Genomic DNA, 14,308 nt, shown 5'->3' on the forward strand with positions numbered 1-14,308 from the left:
TTCTATTTTATGAGTGTGACTATTTTAGATACCTCATATAAGTGGCATCATGCAGTATTTGTCTTATGCTGATATTGCTTGATCATATGTAGTTTTATTTTTAATTTTTTGATGACTCTCCACACTGTTTTTCATAGTGGATGCACCATATTTGCATTTCCACAAATGTGTATAAGAGTTCCAATTTCTCTTCATTCTCACTAACACTTGTCTTTTATCTTTTAGATAATAGCCATTCTAACAGGTGTCAAGTGTTTGCTTAATTTTTATTACTCTGATTAGGGATGTTGAGCATTTTTTTCATTTACCTGTTACCTATTTATACATCCCTTTTGGATAAATGTCTTCTCAATTCATTAACCCTTTTTTTTAAATTGGATTATTCATTTTTTGCTATTGACTTACAGGAGTTCTTTATGAATTTTGGAAATTCACCATTTTGGGGATGTGGTTTACAAATATTTTCTCCCATTCTGTAGGCTGCTTTTGCACTCTGTTGATTGTTTTCTTTGCTGTGCAGAAGGGCTTAAGTTTGATATAGTCTCATTTGTCTGTTTTTGCTTGTATTGCCTTTGCTTATGGTTTCATAGCCACGAAATCATTTCTAAGACCAAAGCCATAAAGGCTTTTTTAATGTTTGCTTCTAGGAGTTTTACAGTTTCAGATCTTACCGTTTAATTTTTTAATCTATTTTGAATTTATTTTTTATATGGTGTAAGCTAAAAGTTCAATTTCATTCTTTTGCATGTGGCTGTACAGTTAACCCAACACCATTTGTTGAAAAAAAGCTATCCTTGTCCCATTCTGTGTTTTTGGTAACCTTATCAAAGATCAGTTGACCATAACATGTGAAACTGAGAGCTCATTAGTCTATGTTTCTGTTTTTGCTTCAGTGCCCTACTGTTTTAATCAATGTAGCTTGTAATATATTTTGAAATCAAGAAGTGTGATATCTCCAGGTTTGTTCTTCTCACGATGATTCTTGGCTATTTGGGATCTTTTGTGGTTCCGTATGAATTTCAGTATTTTTTTTATTTGTATAAATATTGCCATTGGGATTTTGGAAGTGATTGCATTGAATCTGTAGATGTATTTGAGTAGTATAGACATTTTAACAATATTAAGCCTTTCAATCCATAAACACAGGATGTTTTTCCATTTGTTTATGTCTTTGTTAACTTCTTTCATCAGTATTTTATAATTTTCAATGTATAAGTTTTTCATCTCAGTTAACTTTATTCCTAAGTATTTTACTCTTTTGGTGCTATTGTAAATAGGATTTTGTAATTTCCATTTCAGACAGTTTATCATCATAACTAATTTTCAATTGTTAATTTTGCATCCCACAACTTGTAATATGTTTACTAATTTGAACAGTGTTTTGTGAAGTCTTTAGGGTTTTCTTTTTATATAAAGAAAATCATTTTTATATAAAGAAAATAATTATTAAAATTACACAACCAACTCATTCTTTCATAGGAAAGATATTATGGTATGTCCAAATTACACTAACCTAGATTTGAATCCCACATTATGATTTATCTGCTTTGAAACTTTGAACAAGATACCAAACTCATGTGAGCCTCAATTTCTTCATTTGTAAACAACAGATAATAATAACACCAGTTTGCAGGATTGAATGAAGATTAAGCTAGGGGAAAATATCCAGCAAAATAAAGGTTATTTGTGATGTCACTAGGTCACACCCTTTGCTTCTAATTTGTTTACTCCTGGACCTGTGGCCTCTAGTAGAACTCTGCCACCACCTGGTGTGACATGGAACAACATACCTTCCCCAGCCCTGTTTCCTCACTTGTCCCAGAAGATACTATTAACATTAAGTGAATTACTAACATTAAGTGAATTACTAACATTAAGTGAATTACATGTGTAAGTACTTTGAAAAGTTCAAAATATTATACAAATGTAAGGTATTGAATGAGAGGTAACTAATACCTTGCATATCTTACAACTTTGGAGCAGCTAAAAACTTGGGTGGCCTGACATAAGAGATTAGAGTATCTGCCATGTATGCAGTTGAGAGACTTTCTAGAACAGAAAACCAAACACTGCATGTTCTCACTCATGAGTGTTGAGCAATGAGAGCATACAGACACAAGGAGGGGAACATCACATACCGGGGCCTGGGGGGTGGGGGCTAAGGGAGGAATAGCAGTGGGTTGGGGGATAGGGAAGGAATAGCATTAGGAAAAATATCTAATGTAGATGACGGGGCAATGGATGCAGCAAACCACCACTATGGCATGTGTATACCTGTGTAACAAACCTGCACGATCTGCACATGTACCCCAGAACTTGAGTATAATTTTTTTAAAAAGATTCCAATTATTTCCATTTACTTCATTTCCCACTACTGTAGATCAAGTTGGTTGTATACTATTTTATTTCCCCTCCCCTAGGATGGCAATGGATACATAGATGAAAATGAACTGGATGCTTTACTGAAGGATCTGTGTGAGAAGAATAAACAGGTAACTTAGTTACCGTGGCACTTACTTCTTAAGCAGACTCTATGGACCCATCCAAAAGCAACTGCACATTCATTTTGGAAACCTACTTTAAAAATTTAGAGAGGAGCAGAAATAGAATTCAATTCTTAACTCAATTTAGTTCTGGCCTAAATCAGGGTAACTGTGATAAATAGATTTTAAAAAACAACCTTGTGATTATTCACATTTGTCTAAGAATTTAATCCAGCTGTTTTGTTAATGGATTGACGTAACAAGTAGTTTTCATCTCACATTTTATCACTTGACAGTGGTTAATTAACTTCCATATTTAACTGGATTACAATGCCATTTATGTTCAATACAGGATCTGGATATTAATAATATTACAACATACAAGAAGAACATAATGGCTTTGTCGGATGGAGGGAAGCTGTACCGAACGGATCTTGCTCTTATTCTCTGTGCTGGGGATAACTAGAATTGGTGGCCACAACCACTTGCTAGTGATACATTGTATCTAAAAAATAACTGTGCACTATAAGGGAGTAGGCTGTATTTTCTTTTATATATGTAAATTTAACTGCATATAGATAATCATCCAGGATGTGTGGCTCATTCTTTTCAGCTTGTTTCTATACTGTTTGTAATACACAGTTTTTGTAACTATATGACTGAAAAGAAGAAAGTCTGCTTAGGCCAGTCAGTACACCCAATTTTAAAAAATAACATATTCTTGCTTTCATAAATTTAGTTGAACAAGATTTCCCTAAAAATTCCATCAGGATTCATCTCTAAAATTCTTGTCACTGATGTGCAAATGCATATTTGTCACTGAATAATGCAATTATACATGACAAGCCAAACATTCTTACTTTAGACAATCATCAAACTGTCCCACAAAATATTTCTAAGCTATATTTCCCACCATATTAGGAGGAATGTGCTTTTGCATCTAAAATACTCATCAAATTAGCAATAAATAGATAATTGTGGCTTTATGAAGTTAACAGTCTCATTACAGATTTAGTTTACCAATCAACAGCAGGTCTACTGCTTGAATCCATACAAAACTATCAGTTCAAGTTGATATGGTAGCAAGGGAAGGAAGCACCAGATGACACATAAATCTGTCTGATTCTATGCCTGTATTTCCAACAAGCCTACTGTCAGAGAATATGACCTAAACCCATTTTCTAAACTGTTTTCACATGTTGCCGATTATAATTATTCTAGTCAACAGCTGTTTTATGTCATATTCTGTGTAATCTCTGATTAAATTTAATATACTGCGTATTCTGGTGTCTAGTTTGCATACTTCCTGGATTTTCTTTCTATGTAGAACTGTTCATTTCCACCAAGGGTATCTGCTGCCTCTGAAAATATTTTTTTCTAGCTATAACAACTCTATTTTTTACTACATAATTAAATTTTAATGTAAAATTCATAGCATCCTGATTATTGAATGTTGTATCATCAATACTTTTGTGTATTCTGTGGATTCTATATTTCATATTGAGATCAGCATTCAGAATAGTTCTATTTCTATCTGCAAATAGTTTCAAATGAGTTTAAAAAATAACATCTGAAAAGAAATGCTAATGTAATCATTTATCTTATCTAGCAAGAAGATTCTAAAACATTCTTTAACACACATCTAAGTCACAGTTTCACATACTTGTAGCTAGAATATCCTATACTGATTTTAGTTGACATGTAACAGTTGGTGATTTTAGATTCTGTGATTGTGAAACAGGGAGCTATGAGAGATGTGTCCATGTGAAATTTATAGTTACTGCCTAAGAGCTAATGATCATTCTGGGTCAGCTTGAATGTCCTCATTCTATAAATTCAACACTTATTTTCTGAATTCATAAAAATAACAAAAAAAATGTGAGCTATCTGTTTCCCTCAAGAACAAATAGAAATGAGATCTGCCAAAAACTAAAATTCATTAAATGATGTGAGTGAGTGAGTGGGAGATTGGCTTTGCCTTTAGCGTGTAAATGGAAGCACTGACATTAGACTGAATTTAACTACTAAGAATAAATAAAGAAGAAAATAACCTTAATCTCTTGTATTTGTTTCTTCTTCAAAATGTCAGCTGACATGCAATTCATGATGGATGCAGGTGGAAATGTAGGGTGCTCAAATTATTATGGCCTAAGGAATCTAAATAAACACAAATTGACTCTGTGAAATATTGGATGCTTGATTAAATTCAGGGGTGTCTCTAACATTAAAATTTACAAAGAAATCTCAAAGTATCCAAATATTTCAAGTTTTCTGCCCAACTGACATAGTCAAATATTTCTTCATGAAAGATCTCCAAAGGAATCTCCAAAGGAACATACAGAATTTTCCTAAATTTCATTCATAGATAACTAATAAAACTGAATAGTTAATAGTTATCATAGAAAAATAACTGTTCACTACCAAGTATGCATCAAAACTCTACCAAGTATGGCATTGTTACAGTAACAGCATGGGCAAAGAAAGAAAAACAACAAAAACAAATTACGTTAGGGAAGTATCTGAAGAGACTTCCTAGAGAGCTGGTAGCAATAACTGTCATGAAGCTAGCAACAGGACTATCATGGTTGACTTTAATTCCTGAGCACTATCAAGGAAAGAAATTCCTACACCTCAGCTACATCAGTCATACTTACCTATACATGACAGATCTGCTTCCTCAAGGAGAGAAAAGCGTCAAGAATGAAAAAAAAAAATGAATCTAGAAAGGCAAATATAAAATTACTGGCACAATGACTACCTCGTACCACAAACAAAATTCATTCCAAGTTTATTATCAATATAAATGTGAAACATATGTAAACAACACAGGAGAATATCTTCAGTACCTCATGCATGAAAATACTTCTTCACATCCAATTATGAAGAACTGGACTTGATATTAAAATTAAGAATTTCTGTTCATAAAAAGACTATAAACTTTGAAAAAAAAAACTACTAAGAGAGTGAAAAATCAAATTTCAGAGTGGAAGAAGATATTTGCAACACATACATTTGACAAAGGCACATATCAAAAATACATTAACATTACTCCTAGAAACCAACATTTAAAAATATAACCCAATAGAAAAATGTGTAAGAAAGTTAAACAAGTATTTCACAAGAAGATACCTTGTGAAATGCAGTAACATATAAAAAGTAATCAACTCTATTAGGAATCAGGAGAAATGCAAATTGGTCAGGTGCAGTGGCTCATGCCTGTAATCCCAGCATTTGGGAGGCTGAGGCAGGAGGATCGCTGGAGCCCAGGAGTTTGAGACCAGCCTGGCAACATGGCAAAACTCTGTCTCTACAAAAAGTTAGCTAGGCATGGTAGCACACACCTGTATTCCCAGCTACTAGAGAGGGAGAATCACCTGAGCCCAGAAAGTTGAAGCTGCAGTGAGCTGGATCATGTCACTGCACTCCAGTCTAAGGGACAAGAGTGAGACCCTGTCTCAAACAAAATTAAAACAAAGAGATGCCACCACACACTCATGAATGGATTAAAGTAAAAAGAGTTCAAATGCTCACTACTGGTAAGGATGCAGCACAGTAGAAGTTCTCAAACAGCTTGGTGGGAGATTAAATTGTAAATAGTCTTGGAAGCCATTGACAGTATCTACTAAATTTGAACATATGCATACCCTATAAGCCAGCAATTTCACTTCTAAGGATAATCAGTCTAACAGAGAAAGGTGTATAAATTTTTGCCAAAAGAATAGAATGTTCATGGTAGCTTTGTATTTAGCATGCCCTCAAACTAGAAATAATCCAAATGTCCACCAAGAGCAGAACTAACAAATTGTGGCATATTCATATACTCCTTATATTCTATAAAATATAACAATGAGAGTGCATTGGCAATTGCCACACAGAAAGAAAGAAAACAGAAGAATACATATTCTGTGATTCTATTTATATAAATCCCGAAACAGCTTAACGATAGGGTCAGAATTCAAGACAGTGGTTAGTTGTGAGAAGGAGGAAGGGAGTCACGATGGTAGGCAGAAGGGAGGCTTCTGGGTTCCTGGTAATGTTCTGTTTCTTGACCTGGAGAATGGTTACCTGAGTGCATTTGTATTATGACAATTCATGGTTTGTGCATTTTTAGAAGTCATACTTCAACTAACAAGCTAAAAAAATGATGGGCTTTCTCCTCTTCAAGGCTTTTGTAATGTAACTGTTATCTCCTAAAAACCCTGGTATTGTCTCTTGATTTAAGTTATGATCGCAAGAAATATCCACCTGGGTGAGAGACGTGAGCTTGACTTACTGTGTGACCTAGGGCAAGTCATATAACTTTCTAGGTCTGCAGCCTCCTCAACTGTAAAATAAAAACATTGAGAATTTGCATTTTCTAAGGCTTTTCCAGCTCTAAACTTCTATAATTCAAAGTCATTAAATTCTCATTGCTTTAGTTTCCACAAGAACAATAAGGAAACAATGGCTGTCACTTTATACCTGAAACATTTCCTGGAGGTGTTTTCACATGTTAATCGGAAGATGAGTGATACTGTTACCAATAATCTTCAATTTACTGAGTACTAACTCTTCCACTAGTGTAACAGAAGCAGGACTCTTACAGAAGGTATTGAGTGACAAAGTAATCATTCTTAAGGTGAACACCGATGTGGTTACAGTCCACATGTGGTCTGTCAAAGAATACAGTGATTATCCATAAACAATATGGATAATCTTTCAGACTCAGGAAAAAGTATCTGTTAGTCAATATCTCCATGATCTCTCTTCTCTGATCCTCTCTGCCAGGCTGGCAAGCTTTACTTTCTCATCAACCATTTGTAATAACACATAATAATGATGTAATAAATGATTAAGAAACTATTAAAAGAACTATTTTTTTCTTTAGCAGAAGAAAAAATTGCATGCAAACTCATACAAGTCAAAGTTTTTACAATACTCCATTAAGATACCAATAGGTAAAAAGACAAGAAATTCATAAGTATAAAAAAGTATGCAATCTCACTAATAATTAAATAAGTTTTTAATGGAACTATCATTTGTTACATGTAAAATAGCTGAATAGTTGTCATTGTTGGCAGGTATTTGTTGAAACGGGCACTGGCACACATTACTCAGGGGGGTTTAAACTCATACAAATCTTTAGAATAACAATTGGATATGTATATCAAAAAAACTTTAAAAGCTTCATAACTTTGATTAATACTATTTCTAGAAATGAGGAAAAACTTCCAAATTTTAAAAATGTGTTACACACAAAAATGTTCAAAGTTTATAATACTGAAAAATAAAAGTAACCTATGATCTCTCTTATGTATAGAATCCAATAAAGTTGAACTCATGGAAGTAGAAAGTAGAATGATGACTGGCACTTTGGGAGGCTGAATCGAGCAGGTCACCTGAAGTCAGGAGTTCAACACTAGCCTGGCTAACATGGTGAAACCCCTTTTCTACTAAAAATACCAAAAGTTAGCTGGGCGTGGTGGCATGCACCTGTAATCCCAGCTACTTGGGAGGTTGAGGCAGGAGAATCGCTTGAACCTGGGAGGCAGAGGTTGTGGTAAGCTGAAATCGCACCATTGGACTCCAGCTTGGACAACAAGAGCAAGACTCCATCTCAAAAAAAAAAAAAAAAAAACCAAGAAAGAAAGAAAGAAGAATGATAGTTTACTAGAGGTTAGGGGAGTGGGGAGAAGGGGGTTAGGGATTTCTGATCAAAGCATACAAAATTTCATATAGCAAGAACAGGTTTTAAGATCTATTGCAGCACGACTATAGTCAGTAATAATGTGTTGTATATTTAAAAATAACTAATAAAATTACATTTCAAGTGTCTCCATAAAAGCCAATAGGTAAGAGAGGTGTATGTTAATTAGCTTGATTTAATCATTCCACATTATACACATTTATCAAAACATCACATTGTATCCCTTAAATGTACAAGGCACCCCATAAATGAATTCAATTGTGATTTATCAATCAAAAGTAATAGTAATACTAATTTTAAAATGCATTGGGAGAGGCATCAGCATTCTTGAAAAACATTAAAAAATAAAAAATCTTGCTTGGAGGGATCCAAGATGGCCGAATAGCACCAGCCCTGGAATGCAGTTCTCAGAGAGAACAACGCAGAGGGTGAGTGAACACCACATTTCCAAACGAGTTATTACTGTCCACAGGCCAGGAGATTCCCAGGCTAAAAAGCACCACAAGTTTCCAGCACGGCTGTTTCAGCTGGGTCTCCGCACAAAAACTCACACAAATCTGGGAAGCTGTTTCAACTGGAGCCTGGGAGACAGAGCCACCCATTCAACTGAAAAAAAGTGGGCTGAAACAGGGAGCTAGGTGATCTGGCTCAGCGGGTCCCACCCCCACAAAGACCAGCAATCTGTAATGCTCTAGATTGAGAGTTTCGCAGCAAGCACAGCTGGACCCAGGACAGTTCAGCTCTGTCAAGAGAAGGGCGTCCACCATTACTGAGGCAGTCTGCCACTACCAAGGCAGTCTGCCATTACCAAGGCAGTCAACCATTACAAAGGCAGTCCACCATTACCAAGGCAATCTGCCATTACAGAGGCAGTTCTAACTATACCTCTATAAAAAAAATTGCAAGGAAGTTCACACAGCAGCTGGGCAGAGCCTACGGCAGCTCAGCAATGCCTTTGCTCACAGACTGTGACTAGGCTACCTCCTCACTGGGCAGGGCATCTCTGAAAAAAGGCAGTAGCACATCAGGAACTTATAAAGCCCCACCTTCCCAGGACAGAGGACCTGGGAAAAAAAGGCGGTTATGAGTTCCGCTGCAGCAGACTTAAACATACCTGCCCAGCAGCTCTGAACAGAACAACGGAGCTCACAGCTCAACACTTGTGCTCCTAAAAGGGAGCAACTGTCTCCTCAAGCAGCTCCCTGACCTCCATATATCCAAAGAGTCACCTCATAAAGGAGAGCTCAGGCTGACTTCTGGTGGGTATCCTTCTGGGACAAAGCTAACAGAAGAAGAAACTGGCAGAAATCCTTACTGTTCTGCAGCCACCACAAGTGATCCCCAGGCAAGCAGGGTCTGGAGTGAACCTTACAGCACAGGGGCCTGACTGTCAGAAGGAAAACTAAAAAACAGAAAGAAATAGCTTCATCATCAACAAAAAGGACATCCACTCAGAGACGCCATCCAAAAGTCACCAACTAGAAAGACCACAGGTAGATAAATACACAAAAATGGGAAGAAACCAGCACAAAAAGGATGAAAACACCAAAAACCAGAACACCTCTCCTCCTCCCATAGATCACAACTCATCACCAGCAAAAGAACAAAGCTGGATGGAGAATGAGTCTGAGGAACTGACAGAAATAGGCTTTAGAAGGTGGGTAATAACAAACCTCTCTGAGCTAAAAGAACATGTTCTAACCCAATGCAAAGAAACTAAAAACCTTGAAAAAAGGTTTGACAAAATGCTAACAAGAATAAACAGCTTAGAGAAGAATATAATTGACTTAATGGAGCTGAAAAACACAACATGAGAACTTCTCGAAGCATACGCAAGTTTCAAGAGCTAAATCAACCAAGCAGAAAAAAGGATATCAGAGATTGAAGATAAACTCAATGAAATAAAATTAGAAGGCAATATTAGAGAAAAAAGAGTGAAAAGAAATGAACAAAGCCTCCAAGAAATACGAGATTATGTGAAAAGACCTAATCTACATTTGATAGGTGTACCTGAATGTGACAGAGAGAATGAATCCAAGCTGGAAAACACTCTTCAGGATATTATCCAGTAGAACTTCCCCAACCTAGCAAGGCAGACCAATATTCAAGTCCAGGAAATACAAAGAACACCACAAAGAAACATAAATTACATTTGACACAGCAATCCCATTACTGGGTATATATCCAAAGGATTATAAATCATTCTATTATAAACACACATGCACATGTATGGTCATTGCAGCACTGTTTACAATAGCAAAGACCTGGAACCAACCCAAATGCCCATTGATGATAGACTGGACAAGGAAAATGTGGCACATATACACCATGGAATACTATGCAGCCATAAAAAATGATGAGTTCGTGTCCTTTGTAGGAACATGGATGAATCTGGAAACCATCATTCTCAGCAAACAGACACAAGAACAGATAAACAAATACCACATGTTCTCACTCATAGGTGGGTGAACAATGAGAACACATGGACCCAGGGAGGGGATCATCACACACTGGGGTCTGTTGTGGGGGATTAGGGGAGGGACAGCAGGGGGTAGGGAGGTTGGGGAAGAATAACATGGGGAGAAATGCCAGATGTTGGTGATGGGGGAATGGAGGCAGCAAACCACATTGCCATGTACGTACCTATGCAACAATCCTGCATGTTTTGCATATGTACCCCAGAACCTAAAGTACAATAAAATATATTTTAAAATAAATAAATAATAATAATTTTTAACACAAAGGCCAGGCTCAGTGGCTCATGCCTATAACCCCAGAATTTCAGAAGGCCAAGGCAGAAGGATCACTTGAGGTCAGAAGTTCAAGACCAGCCTGATAAATATAGCAAGAAATTGTCTCTATAAAAATTTTAAAAGATAAAAATAATAAATATAAATAGCCCTATTTCCAATAAATAAATTATAATACATCAAAACAATAGAATACTAAAAGTATTTATCTTAAAAAGAATCTGATTTATCATATAATCAGAATTTAAAAAAAAGGTTGAGAAAACACTGGGAAAAATAATACTTATTAAGTTATATAAGTGTAAACATTTAGTATCAATTTAACCAAAAGGAGAAATATGGCTATACTGGTGGAATCAGTGGAGGGAAAGAGTAGGTCTTTGTGTGTTTGGGGAGAGGTGGATGGGAAGGTGGGTTTGGAAATGGAATGAGTGATAAACTATCACTACAGATGTGTGAACACAATATCAACACAGTAGTGTGATAGTAAGTTTCACAAGATCTGATGGTTTTATAACTGGGAGCTCTCCTGCATAGCCCTCCTGCCTGCCGCCATGTAAGATATGACTTTGCTCATTATTCACCTTCTTCCATGATTGTGAGGTCTCCCTAGCCAGGCTGAATTGTGAGTAAATTAAACTCCTTTCCTTTATAAATTACCCAGTTTTGGTTATGTGTTTATTAGCAGCATGAGAACAGACTAATACACAGAGTTAGTACTAAAGGTAAAATAGAGACTAGGTACCTGTCTGCATTTTATTTTAAGAGTATTGTACTGCAAGCATATGGAGAAAATGTCAGGCCACTTATTCCATACCTAAAACATTCCTCTATATATACACAATTAAATGTAATAAATGTAATTTATGTATACAATTAACTGTCAATGTAATAGGAGTTTCCATATGGGGCTTGTGGCATACAAATTCAAACAGGAAAACTGGATTCCTTTGCAGATTTATTCAGATGAGGAAAGATGGAAATTGGTTTCCTCTCCTGGCAACTTGGGCAATGGGGATAGTCAGTCTGGTGAATATGTTATGAGTGACTCCTGGGAAAGCAAAGTGGACATTTTAAAAATATAGGCTCAAAAGTATAACTCTGTAGACTTGAGACTTTGGATTTCTTATTATTTGATTCTCAGGATGACAGACTAGTCAAACCAAAGGTGAAACTTATTCAGATGATAAACAAAAATATTTTATAGACTTTGCTTACCTTTTTTACCCAGAGAAATCTATTCTTCTTTTACAGCTGGGATGGCATGCTATCTCCTAAGCATCACATTCTCTAAATTCTGGACGCAGAATGAATTACTTCCTCCTCCATATTTAAATACTGCTGTAATGATACCTATCACAATGTATCATAAATAATTATTTATAAGTTTGACTATCTTGCTAGATAATGAATTTTAAGAGGGCAAGGGCTACAGCTTATTCAGTATTAAATAAAATACCTGGCTACAAATAGGTCATACTAAAAATTAAAGGTTACAAAAAGGTCGTAGTAAAAATTAACTTAATACTAAATTACCCAGAGAAGATAATTCAGAAGTCTAGTGAAAAGAAAATATACTAGAAAGGCATAGTCTATTAAATGTAGTATGTATCCTCTAATTTCTTTCGTTTAGGCCCTATCATTATAGGTATAGTACAATATGTAATTCAAATGCCACTCCCACCATTGAGTTTCTCCTGATTTTCCAAGCCAAAAAGATCTGTTCTCTCTGCACTTCTAAGCATTTTTTACCTCTATCAAAGCCTTTACCTACTCTCCCTGTGCCTCCTTTATTTTTTAATGTTTTGAAGGACTATATTTCATCTTTGAATATACAATGGCTATCACTGGCATGGTATGTAATACATACTCAATGAATGTTGATTAATTAACAATTTATTAGACTTGAAATAGTTGAAAAATAAGAGATGGAGATCGTTTCATTTCTATTCCCTTGTTTATAAGCAAGATGAAGGCCGGAGTGGTCTTAGGAACCTTTTGTCTTCCTGATAAGTCCTTCTATGGTGTCCCACTGCTCCTTGGTGACCTAACACAAAGACATGTCAATTTAATGTGCTTTTTACATGTTTTTAAAGCTAGTATCCTAGCTGCTCATATTACATTATACACACAAAATGGCATTACCTTTCTCAGACTGTTGAATTCCCCTGAAATAAGTACTTCCTCTCCACCATCAAATTTAATGACCTGGAAAAAAAATTTTTAACTCTGAAACTAACTTCTTTTAAAAACTTTCTGAAACACCAACCATTTTCCCATACTAATTGGATGGAATATCTCTTTGGCAATTTAATCAAAGATGAAATTTTAAAGATAAAACTCATGATTAGATCTAAATTGATTTATAGAGTTTAAAATCCTATTTCTAACATCTTCACAATTTCAAAACTCTACCAAATCTCGAAGGTCATCTAAAAGGTATATCTACCAAGGTAACTTGTATCTATTAATTTATCACTTGATATGGTTTAGCTGTGTCTCCACAAAAATCTCACCTTGAATTGTAATCCTCACAATTATCCCCAGGTGTGGAGGGAGGGACCGGGTAGGAGGTGATTGGATCATTGGGGCAGTTTCCCCCATGCCGTTCTCATTATAGTGAGTGAGTTCTCATAAGATCTGATGGTTTTATAAGGGGCTCCTTCCCCTTCACACACACACACACATCTCTCTCTATCTTTGTCTCCCTTTTCTCTCTCCCTGTTGCCTGCTGCCATGTAAGACGTGACTCTCCTCCTTCACCATAATTGTAAATTTCCTGTGCCCTCCTCAGACATGCAGAACTGTGTCAATTAAACCTCTTTTCTTGACCTGGAACCAACCCAAATGCCCATCGATGATAGGCTGGACAGGGAAAATGTGGTACGTATACACCATGGAATTTATGCAGCCATAAAAAACGATGAGTTTGTGTTCTTTATAGGGACATGGATGAACCTGAAAACCATCATTCTCAGCAAACTGACATAAGAGCAGAAAATCAAACACCGCATGTTCTCACTCATAGGTGGGTGTTGAACAATGAGAACACATGGACACAGGCAGGGGAGCACTACACACTGGGGTCTGTCGGGGGGAAATAGGGGAGGGACAGTAGTGGGTGGAGAGTTGGGGAGAAATGCCAGATGCAGGTGATGGGGAGGAAGGCAGCAAATCACACTGCCACGTGTGTACCTATGCAACAATCTTGCATGTTCTTCACATGTACCCCAAAACCTAAAATGCAATAAAATAAATTTTTAAAAACCTTTTTTCTTTATAAATTACACAGGCTCAGATATATCTTTAGCAGTGTGAGAATAGATGAATGCGTCACTGAATAAATGTCATAGGCTAAACAATATATGTAATATTTTGATATTATTTAC

The 14,308-nt window shown here is 36.1% G+C and overlaps 2 protein-coding genes across 8 annotated transcripts in view; one reads left to right on the plus strand and one right to left on the minus strand.

Moving 5' to 3' along the window:
- CALB1 (calbindin 1) overlaps positions 1-4,539 on the plus strand; it is a 24,211-nt gene extending 19,672 nt beyond the window's left edge. The window contains exons 10-11 of the mRNA XM_003940514.4: positions 2,421-2,492; positions 2,836-4,539. Of these exons, the coding sequence (XP_003940563.1) occupies positions 2,421-2,492; positions 2,836-2,949 (186 nt within the window). The 3' untranslated portion in view covers positions 2,950-4,539. The remainder of the gene's footprint in view (positions 1-2,420; positions 2,493-2,835) is intronic.
- DECR1 (2,4-dienoyl-CoA reductase 1) overlaps positions 93-14,308 on the minus strand; it is a 54,736-nt gene continuing 40,520 nt past the window's right edge. Inside the window, exons 9-12 of one of the 7 annotated variants that reach the window (XR_012514075.1) lie at positions 13,065-13,127; positions 12,138-12,966; positions 10,813-10,854; positions 93-10,253 (exon numbers count right to left, since the gene is read on the minus strand). Coding sequence is in view for 1 of the 7 variants with exons in the window: in XM_003940513.4 (XP_003940562.1) it covers positions 12,907-12,966; positions 13,065-13,127 (123 nt within the window). In the remaining 6 variants the exon portion in view is untranslated. Of the gene's footprint in view, positions 12,967-13,056; positions 13,128-14,308 lie in introns of those variants that run through there. The other 6 variants (XR_012514076.1, XR_012514073.1, XR_012514074.1 and 3 more) reach the window with 6 other exon arrangements.

The sequence above is a fragment of the Saimiri boliviensis genome, chromosome 15, assembly GCF_048565385.1.
Source record: "Saimiri boliviensis isolate mSaiBol1 chromosome 15, mSaiBol1.pri, whole genome shotgun sequence".
Lineage (NCBI taxonomy): Eukaryota > Metazoa > Chordata > Mammalia > Primates > Cebidae > Saimiri > Saimiri boliviensis.